Source organism: Dipodomys spectabilis, unplaced genomic scaffold (assembly GCF_019054845.1).
Source record: "Dipodomys spectabilis isolate Male_0828 unplaced genomic scaffold, ASM1905484v1 ptg000085l, whole genome shotgun sequence".
Taxonomy (NCBI): Eukaryota; Metazoa; Chordata; class Mammalia; order Rodentia; family Heteromyidae; genus Dipodomys; species Dipodomys spectabilis.
This window is the reverse complement of record NW_024870762.1, coordinates 3583839-3603957: the sequence shown is the minus strand read 5'-3', so window position 1 is coordinate 3603957 and position 20119 is coordinate 3583839. Positions and strand designations below refer to the sequence as shown.

The following is a 20119-nucleotide window of genomic DNA, read 5'->3' as shown; positions in this document are numbered from 1 at the left end:
GCTGACCTCACAGTTTACCTAGAAAAATTGATGTGACAGTTTCTAACAAAAGCAAAGACCCAGATTTATGAGTCTTTGGAGGTCATCATATACTTATTTTGCTGGCTTCCTCTGCCAGCTTTCACAGGGAGGAACCAGACTCTCTTGATTGTGGGATGTAGCTGGGACATTTTCCCACCTACAGCTTATCCTCAGGGTCAGAGTACTGAGCACTTATGATCATTCAAAAGCACCTTTGGCTGGGGCTCCTAGTGACTCACTGTTGTATCTCTAGCTACTCAAGAGGCTGAAATCTAGGATCATGGTTTAAAGCCAGACTGGGTAGGAAGTTGTGTATCTACAATCAAGCACCAAAATGCAAGAAATGCAGCTGTGGCTCGATGGTAACATGCTAGCCTGGAGCAAAAGAGCTCAGGGTAACCAGTTTCTGACATTAACAGATATACCATTCAGTTCACAAAGCACTAGTCAGTCCTTAGGAAGCAGGTATGTCAAACAATCTTTTCATTTCACCCTACCAACCTTAGCACATTAAACTAATTATGGAGGCAGCAGGAAGCCATTTGCCTACTAAAACTGTGGTCCTCGCTTCCAAGAACATGGTGTTCTTTTCCAGTCTTGATGGTAGGCAAGGAGTTTGTTTAGAGTAAATTAAAACTAATGCCAACTCAGTGAACCCTGATACCAATGCATCAGGTACCATCCCTCCAACACATTAAAAATGATGGCACGTAAGGTGAACTGAAGGGCTTAGTGGTTGAGTGCTTGCCTAGCATGCACAAAGTCCTGGGTTTAATTTCTCAGTACCACATAAACAGAAAACAGCCAGAAGAAGCACTGTGGCTCAAAGTGGTAGAGTGCTAGCCTTGAGCCAAAGAAACTCAGGGACAGTACCCGGCCCTGAGTTCAAGCCCCAGGACTGGTGGCATTGGCATCATCAGCATCATTGGCATCAGCATCTGAACTGAAAACACTTCCCAACTCCAGAGCCCCAGATCTTGTTCCTCCTTTTGACATATTCATAAATAAAAAGATGTTATTTACTATAAATAACACATTTGTTTGTGTACCCTGAGTATTAAAAAATAGCTTTAGGCTGGGAAGGTGGCTCAGTGGTAGAGTGCTTGCCTCGCATGCATGAGGCCCTGGGTTCAATTCCTTAGCACCACATAAGCAGAAAAAGCTGGAAGTGGCACTGTGGCTCCAGTGGTAGAGCATTAGCCTTGAGCTGAAGAGCTGAGGGACAGTGCCCAGGCCAAGAGTTCAGGCCCCATGACTGGCAAAAAAAAAAAAAAAAGCTTTAGTCAATCAAGAAATGAAGCCACTGTTTTGTTTTCATTTGTTGGTCATGGGGCTTGAAGTCAGTCTGGTGCTATCCCTGAGCTTCCCCTCCGCCTTCCCAAAGGCTAGCACTCTACCACTTTAAACCAGAACTCCTCTTCAGCTTTCAGGTGTTAATTGGAGATAAGTGTCAAATGGGCTTTTCCTGCCCAGGCTGGCTTCAAACCCCAATCCTCAATCCTCACGTATCAGTCTCCTGAGTAGCTAGGATTATAGGTGTGAGCCACTAGTGGCCAGCTGAGGTCACTATTTTAAATACCCAGCAAATGGGAGTGCAGGAGCTGAGAATGTGGCTTAGTGGTAGAGTGCTTGCCTAGCATGGATGAAGCCCTGGGTTCGATTCCTCAGTACCACATAAGCAGAAAAAGCTAGAAGTGGCACTATGGATCAAGTGGTAGAGTGCTAGCAAAAGAAGCTCAGGACAGTGCCCAGGACCTGAGTTCAAGCCCCAGGACTAGTAAAAATAATAAAATACCTTCCAATCATGTGGCCCCTAGATTAGAATTCCACATCTGCCTATGGTTGGCAGTACTGCCAAGTTACTTAGTCCGTCAGAGCTTTTGTTTCTTTATCTACAAATGACACATGTACTACTCTGCAGCACGTTTGGCATTCTGAACAGTTAAAAATAAACACAGTGCCTGGCACCAGTGGCTCACACCTGTAGTCCTACTCAGGAGGCTGAGATCTGAGGATCTCGGTTCAAAGCCAGCCCAGGCAGGAAAGTCTGTGAAACTCTTTTCTTTTTTTTTTTTTTGGGTCCGGTCGTGGGGCCTGAACTCTGGGCCTGGGTGCTGTCCCTCAGCTCTCCAGCTCAAGGCTAACACTCTACCACTTGAGCCACAGCGTCACTTCTGGCTTTTTTCTTATGTGGTGCTGAGGAATCGAACCCAGGGCCTCGAGCAGGCAAGGCAAGTGCCCTACCACTGAGCCACCTTCCCAGCCCATCTGTGAAACTCTTATCTCCAATAAACACTCAGAAAACTGGAAGTGGAGCTGTAGCTCAAGTGCTAGAGCACTCACCTTGAGCTGAAGAGCTGAGGGACAGTGCCCAGGCCCAGAGTTCAAGCCCCATGACCACCACCACCAACAACAAAAAATATGTGTTTGATCTCACACTGTCAAATATGTACTTCAAAACCTCCTGCATACCTGACTTAAAAAAAAAATACAACACATGCCATCAAACCAAATATAAATGGGGTTTTCTCTGCTTTTAAAACATGTCACCCCTAGCAAAGATACTTGATAAATGTTCACTTGTATCCATTAAGTATAATAACAATTATCTTCAAAGCTATCTGTAATTATTTTACCCACTACCCTTCAGAGACATACTGTGACTAACCGAACATTTTTTTTTTCTTTCTCTCTCTCTTTTTTTGCCCTAGCCGTGAGGTGAAGAGCTGAGGGACAGGGCCCAGGCCCAGAGTTCAGGCCCCACACAGACAAAAAAAAAAAAAAAAAGATGAAAGAAGAACTCAATTTCTCTTTGGGAATCTACATTTTTAATGCATTTAAGTCAATGGTTTTCTTAGATTTTTAAAAAATTGTTTGAATTATGTTTAGACATTATTTTTAATGGGAAGCTACTATCAAATGATCCCACAGAGTCTGTGAGGAAAATTCATTAAATAGCATAAATCCATCAACTTCAAGAAATACCTTCATGGCCTCACTATAGTCCAATCCTTCCCAAAAGCAGAATCTAGTAGGGCCTTAATTAAAGCCGGCAGCAAAAATCAGGCTATTACCTATCCTTATGGATGCCCAGCACTGAGCAATTTAAATAGCATCAGTCCTTAGAGATCAACAACTACCAGATTCAGACCTTGGGGTTCAATTGGGGGATTAATCTAGTATTATGGTAAAAAAAAATAAGCACCTGTCCAAGACTAACGTCATGGCTCAGCCAGCCAGATCAGTTGAGTGAAGCAACTTCCAGTTCAGAAAGCAGTAGAATATCTAACTTTGCCTCTGCCAACTTTTATCTTCCCAATAACCTCAAATGCCTCAACTTTCCATTCTAACAAGACATGTTTAAGCTTAAGTTGGGTCATTTATGACTCAACGCAGTGATCTGGAGTTTAAAAAAGGAAAACAACAACAACAATATAACAAAGAGCTTCAGGCAGGTACATCTATAATCTCAGCACTTAGGAAAGAAGGTCAGAAGATTGTAAACTCAAAGTCAGCTTGGGCTACATAGCAAGACTTTGTCTCAGACTCCTCCATAAACAAACAGACAAACAAAATAAGCAAAAATACAAAATAGCTTAGAATTTTAAGTTTCTATTAATTTATTAGAATATTAAGATATGATATCTTCCCAGGCAATGTACTTCTCTATATCCTGTACAACCAATGGGACTGCAGACACCTCTGTAATGACCAACAACCAGCAAATCAATTCCTCATTCTATTACTACTCCCAAATGAAGTCCCTCTTATCAGACCATGTGAAGAACAAAGATTCACATCACCAAGTTTCTCCTACTAAGTCGCCTCTTGACCTCATACCATAAAATGCTGGCCAGAAAAATGCCATTCTTATAGTAACAGAGCAACTTGCCCCTCAAATGAACTTTACTTTTAATTGAAGGTGGGGGCCGGGAATGCTCAGTGGTGGAGTACCTGCCTAGCACTAATGAAGTCCCGGGGTTTGATTCCTCAGTACTACAGAAACAGAAAAAAGCCTAAAGTGGTGCTGTGGCTCAAGTGGTAGAGCACTAGCCTTGAGCCAAAGAAGCTTAGAGACAGTGCCCTGGCCCTGAGTTTAAGTCCCATGACAGGCAAAAAAGAAAAAAAAAATGAAGCCAAGACAGACTTAACAGTTTTATAGGGTTATACAGGTGGGAATGCAGGCTTAAATGCACATCATTAGTTATCAAAGGAGAATGCACTAAGATGCTCACACTACTAGGCCATGACAATCAACCACCTACAGCCTTGAGCTCTCAGCACCAGAGCTGTCACTCAACCAATCAAAACTAGAAACCAGGAACTATCATCAGTTAGCAAGGTGTGGGAGATGCTTGGCCAGCTAGCATCGAGAAAAACAGATCAAGAACTCAAACAACTAGAAGAGTGTCTGCAACAATCAATATTTAAAATTGCAGTTAAACAATTCTTTCAAGGCTGGGAAGGTGACTCAGCAGTAGACTGCTTTCCTCCCATGCATGAAGCCCTGGGTTTGATTCCTCAGCATCACATAAACAGAAAAGGCCAGAAGTGGCACTGTGGCTCAAGTGGTACAGTGCTAGCCTTGAGCTGAAGAGCTGGGGGACAGCACCCAGGCCTAGAATTTTAGCGCCACAACTGACCAAAACAAACAAACAAACAAAACAATTATTTCACCTATTTCCTACATATGAAAAGCCAAAATACCCCATAAGCTACTACTCTGGGTTAAGTTTCTGGGATGTAAGGAATCAATGAGTCACAAAGACTGAAAAGACATCAGTAATAAGATATACAAATACAATAAACTGAAAGCCCAATAACAATATTTAGGACAAAATAAATTGAGCTTGCCTTTTTACCCAGGGGACAAAAATCCATCCTAATAAAACAACAACCAAAAAAAAAAGTAGGAACACATTCCAAATGTATACTGCTGTGCATTGTTGTTACTCTAATATTTGTATATATTTAACAGTGGAAGTATGGCTGGTGGTATTTTTGACATTCTTGGGTTTTTTTAATGCTGAAGGTAAACTCAGTCTTCCAATACCCAAACCAGAGCAGACAGACAAACGTGAATTATAAATATGGATGAAGCAGTATCCACAGGATACTGTAGGGGGAGGGGAGAAGGGGTAGGCTTCTGTATCACTGCTGTTGGCAGAAGAGCTAAGAAATCTTAAAGAACTGCCTCTGGGGAGTGGCAATCTAGTATTCTAGGTTTGCCATGAAGGGGTATCACAAATCCCAAGGCCCACCACCTGCCCCTTCTCCTCTTCTCCGAGGGCACCTACCTTACTGTAAGTCACTACTGATAAGTTGTTTGCGTGACTGCTGGGGGACAGATTTACAGAGTTCTGTGAGAGTCTATTCTGATCTTGCTCGGTTTGGTCAGGAGCAGGAGCCCATGTGTTTTTGCTGATCGAGTCGAACCCGGAACCCCCAGGGTCTTTTAGGTTGTTTTCATCTGATTGTCGGTTCTTTTGGGGAGAGGCAAACGGGTTGAAGTTTCCTTCTACCTTGCGATGTGGCTGTGTGTTGAACTCCGTTTCAAAAGATGACAGCTGCTGTGTTACTCCTAAAAGTCCACCCACCTCCACACTGAGAATCACCCAGATGACATCTGAAACAAAAGCGAAACTCCTATCAATGCCAGTCATCATCCAAATAAGAGACAGAAATCATCTTCCATATGATGCCCAAGAGCAAGTACTGTGTATTCATCTCAGCACTTTTGGAAATGCCAAGTACAAACTCTGGTGCAGATCCAAGAAACTAAAGGTTTATCACTTGATTCTGACACACAGCCATTTTGGAAATATTACTCCAGAAGACAATCACAGAAGCACAGAAACTTCTGTTCTCAGACCTTTTGCTTTATTTTGCATGTACTTAACTAAGAAAACCCAGAAAAGGCAAAAATCCTTCAACCAAGGGCTGGGATGTATCTCAGTGGCAAAGCGCTTGCCTAACAAGTGCAATGTCCTGGGTTCCATCCCCAGTACCAAAAAAGAAAAGACCAAAAAAAAAAATAATACAGTTATAAAAAAAACCAAACAGGGCTGGGAAGGTGGCTCAGTGGTAGAGTGCTTGCCTTGCATGCATGAGGCAATGGGTTAGATTCCTCAGCACCACATAAACAGAAAAAAAAAGCCGGAAGTGGAGCTGTGGCTCAAGTGGTAGGGCACTAGCCTTGAGCTGAAGAGCTAAGGGACAGTGCCCAGGCCCAGAGTTCAGGCCCATGACAGGACCACCCCCCCCCCCCAAAAAAAAAAATCTTCAACCAAAAGATGCTTACTGGATTGGGAATGTGGCTTAGTGGTAGTGTGTTTGCCTAGCATGTATGAAGCCCTGAGTTATATTCCTCAGTTCCACAGAAAAAGCTGGAAGTGGTGCTGTTAATCTAATGGTAGAATGCTAGCCTTGAGCAAGAGAGCTTAGGGACAGCGCTGAGGCCCTGAGTTCAAGCCCCAGGATTGCCGCCCCCCCCCCCCCCCCAAAATGCCTATTGCTAGGTAGTAGTGGTTCATGACTGTAATCCTAGCTAGCTGTTCCTAGGGCTAGCACTCTACCACTTCGAGCCACAATGCCACATCTGGTTTTCTGTAGTTAATTGGAGATCAGTCTCTCATGGACTTTCTTGCCTGTGCTGGTACTAAACTGTGATCCTCAGATTTCAGTCTCCTGAGTAGCTAGGATTACAGGCATGTGCCACGAGTGTCTGGTTTTCCATTTTTTATCTGGCTTCTGCATCTGAAGAAAGGGATTTCACAATGTCATATAGCCATAAATACTGAAGTGTAGTGGCATGGGAACTGTTCTAGAGAACTGATTGAATCCAAGCAGCTAAGGGCCAGAGCTCAGTAAGTGGAGATGGAGTGACACCTGCTGTTTACGTCTGGAATTGCAATGCTTCATTCCTCTGGAATTGCAATGGTTCATTCCTAAGAGGAAGCTAAATTAGCCACTAGGGGTACTAGTAGGATAAAGCAAGGTACAACCACAACAGACACTCGTTATTAAACATAAACTCTCTACCACTTGAGCCACAGTACCACTTCTGGTTTTCTGGTAGTTTATTGAAGAGTCACATGGACTATCCTGCCCAGGCTGGCTTTGAACTGTGATCCTCAGATCTCAGCCTCCTGAATAGCAAGGGTTACAGGCATGAGCTACCGGTGCCTGGCTGATACAAGCTTTAAAGAACAATCTGATAACAGAGTCATTCCACATTTTTCTATCCATCACTCTAATGATCATTTTTCCCAAATGCATAGGTCTTACATAATTATTTATTCCTACTTTTATCTTCTCATTTAAAAAGTGCTTTTCTAAGCACAAAACAAGTCCAGCATACTCAGTCCCAGGTCATATCCTTCATTATTATACTTAGTAAACTTAAATGCTTATGAGAACTGGTCTTAGAAAAAGCCATTTGAGGGGCTGGGAAGGTGGCTCAGTGGTAGAGTGCTTGCCTTGCATGCCTGAGGCCCTGGGTTCGATTCCTCGGCACCACATAAGCAAAAAGAAAAAAGCCAGAAGTGGCACTGTGGTTCAAGTGATAGAGCACTAGCCTTGGGCTGAAGAGCTGAGGGACAGCACCCAGGCCCAGAGTTCAGGCCCCATGACTGGACCTCCAAAAAATAAATAAATAAATAAAATAGGTTTGGGGCTGGGAAGGTGGCTCAGTGGTAGAGCGCTTGCCTTGCATGCCTGAGGCCCTGGGTTCAATTCCTCAGCACCACATAAGCAAAAAGAAAAAAAGCCAGAAGTGGCGCTGTGGCTCAGGTGGTAGAGCACTAGCCTTGAGCTGAAGAGCTGAGGGATAGTGCCCAGGCCCAGAGTTCAGGCCCCACAACCGGACCCCCCCAAAAAAACAAAAAATGTCAATTTTGACCCTCAAAGTTATCAGGACTCATGTGCCAGAGTAAGTTTACTCCTGAAAAGTGTATATGTGCATTATGACTTTAATTTTTTGTGTCACTGGGGTTTGAGCTCATGGTAGGAAGGGCTCAAGTAGGAAGGGCTCTGCCACTTAAGACATACACCCAGGGGCTGGGAAGGTGGCTCAGTGGTAGAGTGCTTGCCTTGCATGCATAAGGCCCTGGGTTCGATTCCTCAGTACCACATAAGCAGATAAACACGGAAGTGGCGCTGTGGCTCAAGTGGTAGAATGCTAGCCTTGATCTGAAGAGCTGAGGGACAGCGTCCAGGCCCAAAGTTCAGGCCCCATGATTGACCAAAAAAAAAAAAGACATACACCCAGTCCTTTTTTTTTGCTTTTTTCAGCTAGGGGCAGTCTGAATTACAATCCTTGGACTACTTTTCCTATGTATAGTCTTCCTAGTAGTTGAGATCAGAGGTGTGAATCTTACCTAGCTAACATCTAATTCTCACCAAAGAAAACCAAACATAAGGGATAGGGAATAGGGGAAAACTTCAGAACATTTGATTTGGAAATAACTTTTTTTAAAATATGCCACCAAAAAGGAAACATAATTTTTAAAATAAATCAAAATTTAAGTGTCAAATTAGAAACTTCTAGGCCAATGCTAACTACACAAGAGGTACAGATCAGGAGGATCACAGTCTGATCCTGGGCAAAAGTTAGTGAGGTCCTATCTCAACCAATAAAAGACTTGGGGTAGTGGTGCATGCCTGTCATCTCAAGTACATGTGAAGAATAAATAGTAGGGTAGAGACCCAGGCCAGCCTGGACATAAAGTGAGAGCCTATTTGAAAAATAACGAAAGGAAAAAAACCCTACCTTCGAGACATCATATAAAAAATCCACACAAAGTAAAAATGAAAAAAAAAAATTCCTCCAAGGGTTGGGGAAGGTGGCTCAGTGGTAGAGTGCTTGCCTTGCATGCTTGAGGCCCTAGGTTCGACTCCTCAGCACCACATATGAAGAAAATCTGGAAGTGGCGCTATGGCTCAAAGTGGTAGAGCACTAGCCTTGAGCTGAGGGACAGTGCCCAGGCCCCATCACACACACACACACCCATCACACACACCCATCACACACACACACACACACACACACACACACACACACGAGCGCACGCCCGCTCCCTGCAAACCACGAGCATTGTAATCCTAACTCCTCAGTAGGCTGAGATTTGAGGTGATGGTTTGAAGCAAGCCCAGGCAAAAGGGAGAAGGGAAGGGGAGAGGGAGAGAGAGGGAGATAAAGTGATAATACTTAGAGCTTTACAAAAAATAAAAAAGCAAAGAACTTGAAGAAATACTTCTATAAAGATGCCCAAATAGCTAATAAGCATATGAAAAACACTCCATATCATTAATCAATGAAATATAAAGGGAAGCGACATTAAGACATTGAGTCACTATTTCTCACCCCAGTCAGAATGGCTACTATCAAAAGTAAGAAAATAAGGTAGGTGCTTATGGCTCACACCTGCAATCCTTGCACTGACAAGGCTGATATCTGAAAATGTTCGTGGCTTGAAGTCAGCCCAAGCAGGAAAGTGTGAGACTCTTATCTCCAATTAACCACTGCAAAACCCAAAAGTAGAGCTGTGGGGCTTAAGTGGTAGAGCATTAGCCTTGAGCAAAAAAAGCACAGGGACAGTTCCCAGGCTGAATTCAAGCTGCAGGAATAGACAAAAGAAAACAATAAGTTGATGCCAATGTTATGTACATTTTGCTACACTTAATCAAAATAAAAATACCCAAATACCAGTAATTCTGTTACTTGTTAGCCAGTCAGGAATTTGCTATGCTACACGATTAGAACTAGTCTTTTAAACTGAGGTTTAATACTATCTTTGATACCCTGTAGCACCACACCCACTCTCTGCTCAATTTTGAATATTTCATCAATGAAATAAGTCATGCTGGGAATATGGTTCAGTGGTAGAGTGCTCACCTAGTATACGTGAAGCCCTGGGTTTGATTTCTCAGTCCCACATACACAGAAAAAGCCAGAAGTGGTGCTGTGGCTCAAGTGGTAGAGTGCTAGCCTTGAGCAAAAGAAGCTAAGGGACAGTACCCAGGCCCTGAGTTCAAGCCCCATGACAGACCAAAAATAAAAGTTTTGAGGCCTACCTAAAGCTACACAGTGGGGCTCTGACACAAAGAATTCTACATAAACAAAAGTAAATAAAAAGGAAATACGCAAGAGGTGTTAGTAGTTTTACATATTATCAGACTGGAAGGAATATATATATTATGCGTGCAGTCTCAAGTGTCTAGACACTTCCACAACAGTGTACTTTTAGTACTCATAGCATTCCTTACCAAATTTGTTTGTTTGTTTTTATTGTCAGTCATGAAGCTTGAACTCTGGGCCTGGGTTCTGTCCCACTCTACCACTTGAGCCACAGCGCCACTTCTGGCTTTTTCTGCTTATGTGGTGCTGAAGAATCAAACCCAGGGCCTCAGGCATGTAAGGCAAACGCTCTAACACTGAGCCACCTTCCCAGCCCCTACCAAGTTTACATAATAAAATTAGAAATAACACTAAACCATTATTCACAATGCAACGTACAATATCTCATATACATCATGAATAAAAAGAGGAGTACTACTTGCCTAACATGCACGAAGCAGAATGGCTACTATCAAAAGTAAGAAGATAAGGTAGGTTAGATTCCTCAGTCCCACGTAAACAGAAAAGGCTGGAAGTGGTGCTGTGGCCTTGATCAAAAGAAACTCAGGAGCCAGGCGCTGATGGCTCACAACTGTAAGCCTAGCTACTCAGGAGGCTGAGATCTGAGGATCACAGTTCAAAGCCAGCCAGGGGAGGAAAGCCAATGAAATTCTTATCTCCAACAAACCACCAAAACCGAAGTGGAACTGTGGCTCAAATGGTAGAGCCCTAGTCTTGATCTGAAGAGCTCAGGGACAGCGCCCAGGCCCTGAGTTCAAGTTCCAGGACTGGTCAAAAAAGAAGGAAAAAAAAAAGAAGAGGAGGGGCTGGGAAGATGGCTCAGTGGTAGAGTGCTTGCCTTGCATGTATGAGGCCCTGAGTTCAATTCCTCAGCACCACATAAGCAGAAAAAGTAGGAAGTGGTGCTGTGGCTCAAGTGGTAAAGGGCTATCCTTGAGCTGAAGAGCTGAGGGATAACGCCCAGGCCCAGAGTTCAGGCCCCATAACCAGCAAAAAAAAAAAAGAAGAGCACTAGACTGAGTCAGTCATTAAATTCAACTTTTATTTACCAGTGTGGGAAGTCACACTTCATTATGCAAGTCAATGGGCTCTGTGAACAACACTGGTGGTATCAAAAGATGTTGCCTTAATTCCTTCACCCTGGCTACACAAGAACATACTCACCTCCATAGTAGAGTCCTGTAGCAGTGCACATCCGCCACTGTCCCTGATACATTCCTGCTCTGCTAGGGCTGCACATCTGGACGCTGACATCTGCAATCTCTTGGGGTTCTAGCGATCTCACCATCACCATGTTCACGTGTCCAAATTGGTCTCCCCCAACATATTTAAGACAGACCCCTGGAGGCCAAGCTTCTGCCCCTGAGTTCAAGCAAAAGAGAAAAATGTTAGGCAATTTGTGGTCCGATGCTTGGTATAACTTACTATGAATTGAAGAAGCCTATTTCTCTTAAAGAAATCTATCTATCTATCTATCTATCTATCTATCTATCTATCTATCTATCTATCTATCCATCCATCCATCCCTAAACTACATAATAATGTTTCACATGACCTGGCAAAAGGAATTGTCAAAAACAACCTCTGACCTTCAATGTGTTTTCATGAAACCGTGTCTATGGTAAAGCCAAAGTAGTTCCTTAAGAAGGTGAGTGTTGCTGGGCGCCAGTGGTTCACGCCTACAATCCTAGCTACTCAGGAAGCTGAGATCTGAGGATCATGGTTCAAAGCCATCCCAGGCAGGTTTATCTCCAATAAACCACTAGGAAAAAAAAAATGGAAGTGGTGCTATGGCTCAAGTGGTAGAGGCCTTGCCTTGAGCTGAAGAGCTCAGGGACAGTACCCAAGCCCAGAGTTCAAGCCCCATGACTGATTAAAAAAAAAAAAAGATGCAAAATAAATAAATAAATAAAAAGGTGAGTGTTCAATTTTTTGTATCATTCCTAAATGACTCCATGTTCTTGACCACATATATGGTATATTTATGTGCACGTGTGAGGGAAGCTAGGGGGAGGACACAGAATCCAGCTGTACTGGACATTGATGAAAACAAACTAAGCAACTCAAGGGCAGCGATGAGAGGGAGGGAATGAGAGGGCGAAAGGGAACAGCTCACACTAAGCAAAAGAAATGTACATTATCACCCAATGTGGAAGAAATAATTGTACTGTCAAAGCTCACAGAATTCACAAACATTTTAGACGATGATAATGATAATTTGTCTCGTGAAGGCTAAATGTGTTTGTGACTTTAAGTATCACTATTTCACAACACTGTGAAGTGAAATTTGTGAATTTTTTTTTTTTTTGTCAGTTGTGGGGCTTGAACTCTGGACCTGAGCGCTGTCCCTCAGCTCTTCAGCTCAAGCTCTTGAGCCACAGTGGCACTTCTGGTTTTCTGGTGATTTATTGGAGATAAAGAGTTTCACGGACTTTCCTGCCAGGGCTGGCTTTGAACCGCAATCCTCAGATCTCAGCCTCCTGAGTAGCTAGGATTACAGGCATGAGCCACCAGTGCCCGGCTGAAATTTGTGAAATTTATGTAATCACTTAATCTCAATAAAAATTTATTTTTTTTTTAAAAAAAGGTGTTTCAGTTGACCTTAGAAAAAAGCACACACACATCCACCAAATTGACAGAAGCTTAGAAAAAGGCCTATAAAGAACCATGAAGACGGCAGGCACTAGTGGCTCACAGTTTACATCTGTAATCCTAGCTACTCAGGAGGCTGAGATTTGAGGATCATGGTTCAAAGCCAGCCCAGGCAGGAAGTCCATGAGACTCATCTCCAGTTAACCACCAAAATAGTGGATGTGGAGCTGTGGCTCAAAGTGGTAGAGTGTTAGCAGTGAGTATAACAGCTTAGGAACAGTGCCCTGGGCCCTCTGTTCAAGACCCATGATTGACAATAAAAAAGAACCATGGAGATGGAAGTGGACACTCATATCTTTGGGAAACTGCTATCTCTACTAAAAAATACCATATGTCCAGTTGCACTTGAAAGTTTTAACCTGATAAAGTGAAAATAAGGCTGACCATGGCAGTATACACTTGTAAATTAAGCAATTAGGGCAGGAAGATCATTAGTTCAAGGCTAGTCTGTCCATACAACAAGTTCTACGAGTTTGTGCTACCTAGTAAGCCTCTGTCTCAAAAGTGATTAAAAAAAAAAAAACAAGGCAGGCATTGGTGGCTGAAGCCTGTAGTCATCATACCTACTTAGGAGACAGAAATCAGGAGGATCAAAGTTCAAAGTCAGCCCAGGCAGAAAAGTTTCCAAGACCCCACCCCACTTCCCAAATAAATAGCACAAAGCCAGACTGGAAGTGTGGCTTAAAGTGAACAAAAAACAGAACCAGAGGGCTAGGAATGTGGCTTAGTGTTTGCATAGCATGCATGAAGCCCTGGGTTCGATTCCTCAGTAGCACATAACAGAAAAAGCCAGAAATGGCACTGTGGCTCAGGTGGTAGAGTGCTAGCCTTGAGCAAAAGAATCTCAGGGACAGTACCTAGGCCCTGAGTTCAAACCCCAGGAGAGGCAAACAAACAAAAACTCTGCCATAAAAGGTTCTTGTGGTACCAGTTTTAAGCCAGACACATAGACACACACACACACACACACACACACACACACACACACACACACAGACACACACACAGACACACACACAGACACACACACACACACACACACACACACACACACACACACACACACACACACACACACACACACACACACACACACACACACACACACACACACACACACACACACCCCGGGTTGGGCTCCCATGCCTCATGACTATAATCCTAGCTAGTAAGGAGGCTCAGATCAGAGGATAGAAAATGGAAACCAGCACGAGCAAGAAAGTCTATGAGACTCATATCTCCAATTAACCAGCAAAAAGATGAAAGCAAAACTGTGGCTCAAGTGGCAGAGTGCTCTAGCCTTGAACAGAAAAACCTAAGGGATAGTGTTCAGTACCAGCACAAAACCAAACCAGAGAGTACGAGGAAGGGGGTGACATTGTCCAAAAGGCAATGTCCTCTTTACCTGACTTATGTAACTGTAATCTCTCTATATATTACCTTTATAGTAACAATTTAAAAAAACAACAAGTCGGGTGTATGGGGCTCACACCTATAATCCTAGCTACTCAGGAGGTTCAGATCTGAGAATCATGGTTCAAAGCCAGCCTGGGCAGAAAGGCCTTGAAACTCTTTTTTTTATTGTCGGTCGTGGGGCTTGAACTCTGGGCCTGGGCGCTGTCCCTCAGCTCTTCAGCTCAAGGCGAGCGCTCTACCACTTGAGCTACAGCGCCACTTCCGGTTTTCTGCTGGTTTATTGGAGATAGGAGTCTCACGGTCTTTCCTGCCCGGGCTGGCTTTGAACCGCGATCCTCAGATCTCAGCCTCCTGAGTAGCTAGGATTACAGGCGTGAGCCACCAGCGCCTGGCTGGCCTTGAAACTCTTATCTCCAATGAGCCACCAGAAAACCAGAAGTGGCACTGTGGCTCAAGTGGTAGAGTGCTAGCCTTGAGCTGAAAAACTCAGGGACAGGGCCCAGGCCCAGAGTTCAAGCCCCACAATGGAAAAAAAACAAAAAGAACAAAAACTCCTAAAGAACTTACAGAAATACAAAGCACTTTAAAATTTTTTGACTGCAAATAAACTACTGTTTAACAATTCACACTATTTTGTGCAAAAAAAAACAAAAACAAAAAAACATGGGCTGGGAATGTAGCTTAGTGGTAGAGTGCTTGCCTAGCATGCAGGAAGCCCTGGGCTGATTCCCCAGTACCACATAAATAGAAAAGCCAGAAGCAGACCCAACCCAGTGTTGTAGATGACTCAGGATACCTGTGGCTTTATAACACTTTCATTAGCTTCCTTTTCCTTTTGGATTATCAGTGTTGCATTGTTAATATGGAGGAACATGGTAACACAGGAAAATACTAACATTTTCTTCTTTTCTTTTTCTTGAAATTCTTGGTCTAAGTCTAATTTTCTTTAAATATTTTCATATGTGTGTGTGTATGTGTTAGTACTGGAGCTTGGACTCAGGGCCTCTCTTGTTTTTTTTTTTCCCCCCCAAACTGGTGCTTTACTACTTGAGTCAAACCTCCACTTCTGGCTTTTTGCTGCTAACTGGAAAAAAAGTTATCTTTCTCATTTGTTGGTTGGAAAAAAGTTATTTTTCTCATTTGTTGGTCTGGGCTTGCTTAGAACCTTGATCCTCAGATCTCATTCTCCTAAGTGGCTAGGATTACAGGTGTGAGCCACAGCACCCCACTTAGTTTTCGTTTTTAAACAAAAAAATACCACCTCAAATTCAAAAGTATTTTTTTTTTTGGTCGTGGTGCTTGAACTCAGGGCTTGGGCATTGTCCCTGAGCTTTTCACTCAAGATTAATGCTTTACCTGTTTGAGCCACAGCACCACTTCTGGTTTTCTGGGAGTTCATTGGAAATTAAGAGTCACAGACTTCCATGTCTGAGCTGGCTTTGAACCATGATCCTCAGAGATTGAGTAGCTAGGATTACAGATGTGAGCACCCACACCTGGCTCATTAATTCTTATATAAAACGTTAGTTTAGCCAGTTTTCCCTCACTATGAACTGAATTACAAACTGAAATCAACCAAATCAGAAATAAAAATGATGGAGTAGAAGTGTACAGGTGGAAGATATTTCACCACATAACCAGCATAGCTCCTAATACCAAACAATGTCAGACTGTGTTTAGATGCCATTAGGATTTAAGTGGCTTAAAAGCATGAAAACTAAACTCTTCTTCCTATTCTATAGAGAAGATATATTTTACTGGTTACCATGTTAGTTTAAGAAATTCTACATGCTGGGCACTGGTGGTTCACGCCTGTAATCCTAGCAACTCAGAAGGCTGAGATGTGAGGATCAGGGTTCAAGCCAGCCCAGGCAGCAAAGTCCATGAGGCTTTTTTTTTGTCCATCATGGGGCTTGAACTCTGGGCTTGGGCGCTGTCCCTGCACTCTTCAACTCAAGGCAAGCGCTCTACCGCTTGAGCCACAGCGCCACTTCTGGTTTTCTAGTGTTTTCTTGGAGATAAAGAGTCTCATGGACTTTCCTGCCCAGGCTGGCTTTGAACCTCGATCCTCAGATCTCAGCCTCCTGAGTAGCATGAGCAACTGGTGCCCAGCACTCCGTGAGACTCTTATCTCCAATAAACCACCAGAAAACAGGAAGTGGCGCTGTGGCTCAAGTAATAGAGTGCTAGCCTTGAGCTAAAGAGTTGAGGGACAGCGCCCAGGCCCAGAATTTAAGCCCCACGTCAGACAAAAAAGAAAAAAATAAATAAACTCTACATATGTATAAGAAAAGCTCAGAGGGCTGGGAAGTTCGATTACTCAGCACCACATAAGCAAAAAAAAAAAAAAAAAAGTCGGAAGTGGTGCTGTGGCTCAAGTGGTAGAGCGCTAGCCTGGAGCTGAAGAGCTGAGGGACAGCGCCCAGACCCAGAGTTCAGGCCCCACGACCAGACCCCCCCCCAAAAAAAGAAAAGCTCAGAGCCTCATAATCTCATCCATAAACTAAAATGCTTGTTTCTTATTCCTTAATAACTATTAAGAAAACATTTGGACCAGTATAAAATTTTACCAAATAAACATGTTACATTAATTTTTTAAAAAATCAATTAAGGAAGAAATGTCCATTATACTCTTACCAGAATTCTGGATTCGCCATGTTTTAATAAACTGAGTATCAGGAGGTATTGATTCTCCTTCTCCTATGGTGACATCTTCAACGAAGGACATAGAGGGTACGCTGATGTTTGGGCTCTCAAAGTCATAATAGGCGCCAATTGCTGCTTGTAAGTTCCTATAAATAAAGAGAAATGGGAAAAAAGACTTCAGTCCTGTCTAAAGGATCTTATCCTTACTGCCAAACCAAAGGAAAAGCTTGTTTAATGGAGTTTGTTACAAAACCTAATCCTGACACGTAAAACATTAAGTCTTCAAAAGCTATCAATTCTGGCTAAGGAACGACTGGGAAAAAAAATCCACCAGGACTAACAAATGTGTGTATCTCTTCCCTCTTAAAGTACCCATCCAAGAAGTGACCAACTATCATTAGCATCAACACGAGGAAATCTATTATCCACAAGGATTGGGAGACAAGAGGGATGGTGTGCACCTATAATCACAGTACTCAGGAGGCTGAGAAAGAAAGGTGGCTGAGGCAGGAGGCTTGAGAGTTCAAGGCCTGGGCTACATGGTGAGAGAACCTCCGCTACTGAAAACAACAAAACAAAACTGTAGAAATGTGGCTCAAGGGCTGAGAAGGTGGCTCAGTGGTAGAGCACTTGCCTTGCATGCATGAGGCCCTGGGTTTGATTCCTCAGCACCACATAAGCAGAAAAAAAAAGACGGAAGTGGTGCTGTGGCTCAAGTGGTAGAGCGCTAGCCTTGAGATGAAGAGCTGAGGGACAGTGCCCAGGCCCAGAGTTCAGGCCCATGACCGGACCCCCCCACAAAAAAACAAAAAACAAAAGAAATGTGGTTCAATGGTACAGAGTGCCAGCCTTGAGGGAAAAAGCCAAGCAAAAGCATGTGGTCCTAACTTCAAACTCCAGTGCAAACACAAAAAAGAAAAGAATGTGTAAGGAAATCATGAGAACTCTTTTTTTTTTCTTGGGTCCAGTCATGGGGCCTGAACTCTGGGCCTGGGCGCTGTCCCTCAGCTCTTCAGCTCAAGGCTAGCACTCTACCACTTGAGCCACAGCACCACTTCTGGCTTTTTTCTTTTTGCTTATGTGGTGCCGAGGAATTGAACCCAAGGCCTCAGGCATGCAAGGCAAGCGCTCTACCACTGAGCCACCTCCCCAGCCCATCATGAGAACTCTTAACTGTGACTGTGAAAGTCAACTCAGTTCCACATATAAAGATATTCTAATCTAATTTTTGAGAGTAATATACATGTATAATATATATGCATACATATGCATATATGCATGTATCATAAAACTGAAAAAAAAATCTCTCATCTCTTCTTCCCTCAACCCACAAATACTCATGGATGGTCATTCATATTACCTTTTTTTTCAACTGTATTTTTTTTTTTTTTTGGGTCTTTTTTGATACTAGGGATCGAACCCAGGACATCACACTTGCTAGGCAAGCGTTTTGCCACTGAGCTACATCCCAGCCCTCATATTACCTTTTTAATATCCTTCTAGAACTTCCTTCCGCATAGACAAGGAATTACAATACATATTCCTGTTTTCGCCTTTAACACAACTGATGTCATATTATATACCACCCATGACTTTATGCCCTTAACACTAGATCTTGAAGATATTTCTGAAAATGTACAATAAATATTCTCATTGTTTAACAGTGATATTCACTGTACAGATGTATCATTACTTAACCAATTGACTTGAGTGTTTCCAATCTTTGACTTTTCCAGAAACAAGTTTAGGCATGTATCATTTAGGATACATGCACATGTGATAAACTCCTATAAAGTGACAGTACTTGGTCAAAAGAAGGTACTTGTGATTTTCACAGATATATCCAAAGTTCCTTCAACAAAGGCTATATAATAATGCTGCCCCTAAGAAAGTGTGCATGAGCTGGGTGGCAGTGGCTCACACCTGTAATCCTAGCTACTCAGGAGGCTGAGATCTGAAGATCATGGGTCAAAGCCAGCTCAGGCAGCAAAAGTCCGTGAGACTCTAATCTCCAATAAACCTCCAGAAAACCAAAAGTGGTGCTGTGGCTCAAGTGGTAGAGTGTTTGCCTTGATCTGAGGAGCTGAGGGACAGTGCCTAGCCCCAGAGTTCAAGCTCCACAACCGACAAAAAAAAAAAAAAGTGTGCATGGCAGTGCCTACTCTACTTGTTTATCCATAGTGTTTCTTCAACATTCTAGTTTTGTCAATCTGAGAAGTAAAATATATTATTTATTGAGATCTTAGAATGTTTTTCTTGGGGATGCAAGTATTATTCAAATCCTAGTACATGCTTAGCATATACGAGGCCCTGAGTTCAATAAGGAAAGAAGCAGCTGGGCACCGGTGGCTCATGCCTGTCATCCTAGCTACTCAGGAGACTGAGATCTGATGATCATGGTTCAAAAAGCCAGCTGGGGCAGAAAAGTCCGTGAGACTCTGATCTCCAATAAACCACTAGAAAACCAGAAGTGGTGCTGTGGCTCAAGAGGTAGAGCACTCGCCTTGAGCTGAAGAGCACAGGGACAGTGCCCAGGCCCAGAGTTCAAGCCCCATAACCAACAAAAAAAAAAAAAAAGGAAAGAAGAGGGGAGGGGAATGTGGGTAAGTAAAGTAAATACCTTCTTATACGTTTAAGTGCTATCATTTAATTTCACTTTTGGAAGAATTACTTTGTAAATTTTTTTGGTGGTGGTGGTGGTGGTGGTGGTCGTCGTCGTCATGGGGCCTGAACTCTGGGCCTGGGCACTGTCCCTCAGCTCTTCAGCTCAAGGCTAGTGCTCTACCACTTGAGCCACAGCACCACTTCCGGCTTTTTCTGCTTATGTGGTGCTAAGGAATCGAACCCAGGGCCTCATGCATGCAAGGCAAGCGCTCTACCACTACTGAGCCACTTTCCCAGCCCCGGTAAATGTTTCATAAATTACTCACACAGCCTCCATTCTTTAGAAGGTATTACACCAAGTACATAAACCAAACCTTCCTCAATTGATCAGAATCTTATCACTCACTGTTCCACCATTCATCAGTGCCAGGAAAAAGGCCACAAAAGCAATTTAAGTAAGCTATGTTCATTGCAGAGATCAAAGAACTTTTTGGTAATTACATTAACTGCTTCTCTTCTGTACTACTCAAATCAGTGACATCATCATCACAATTTCCATAGCAGACAACAATCTAAATTGCATGTTTCTAAACATAAGCTAATGACACGGCAAGAAACCAGCTCAGAGAAAACACAATTGTT

The 20119-nt window shown here is 43.1% G+C and overlaps 1 protein-coding gene across 2 annotated transcripts in view; it reads right to left on the bottom strand.

Moving 5' to 3' along the window:
* Ilrun (inflammation and lipid regulator with UBA-like and NBR1-like domains) overlaps nucleotides 1-20119 on the bottom strand; it is a 53638-nt gene that overhangs the window by 17769 nt on the left and 15750 nt on the right. Inside the window, exons 2-4 of one of the 2 annotated variants that reach the window (XM_042683802.1) lie at nucleotides 16865-17019; nucleotides 11324-11521; nucleotides 5319-5647 (exon numbers count right to left, since the gene is read on the bottom strand). In XM_042683802.1, the coding sequence (XP_042539736.1) occupies nucleotides 5319-5647; nucleotides 11324-11521; nucleotides 16865-17019 (682 nt within the window). The remainder of the gene's footprint in view (nucleotides 1-5318; nucleotides 5648-11323; nucleotides 11522-16864; nucleotides 17020-20119) is intronic. The other variant, XM_042683803.1, reaches the window with a different exon arrangement.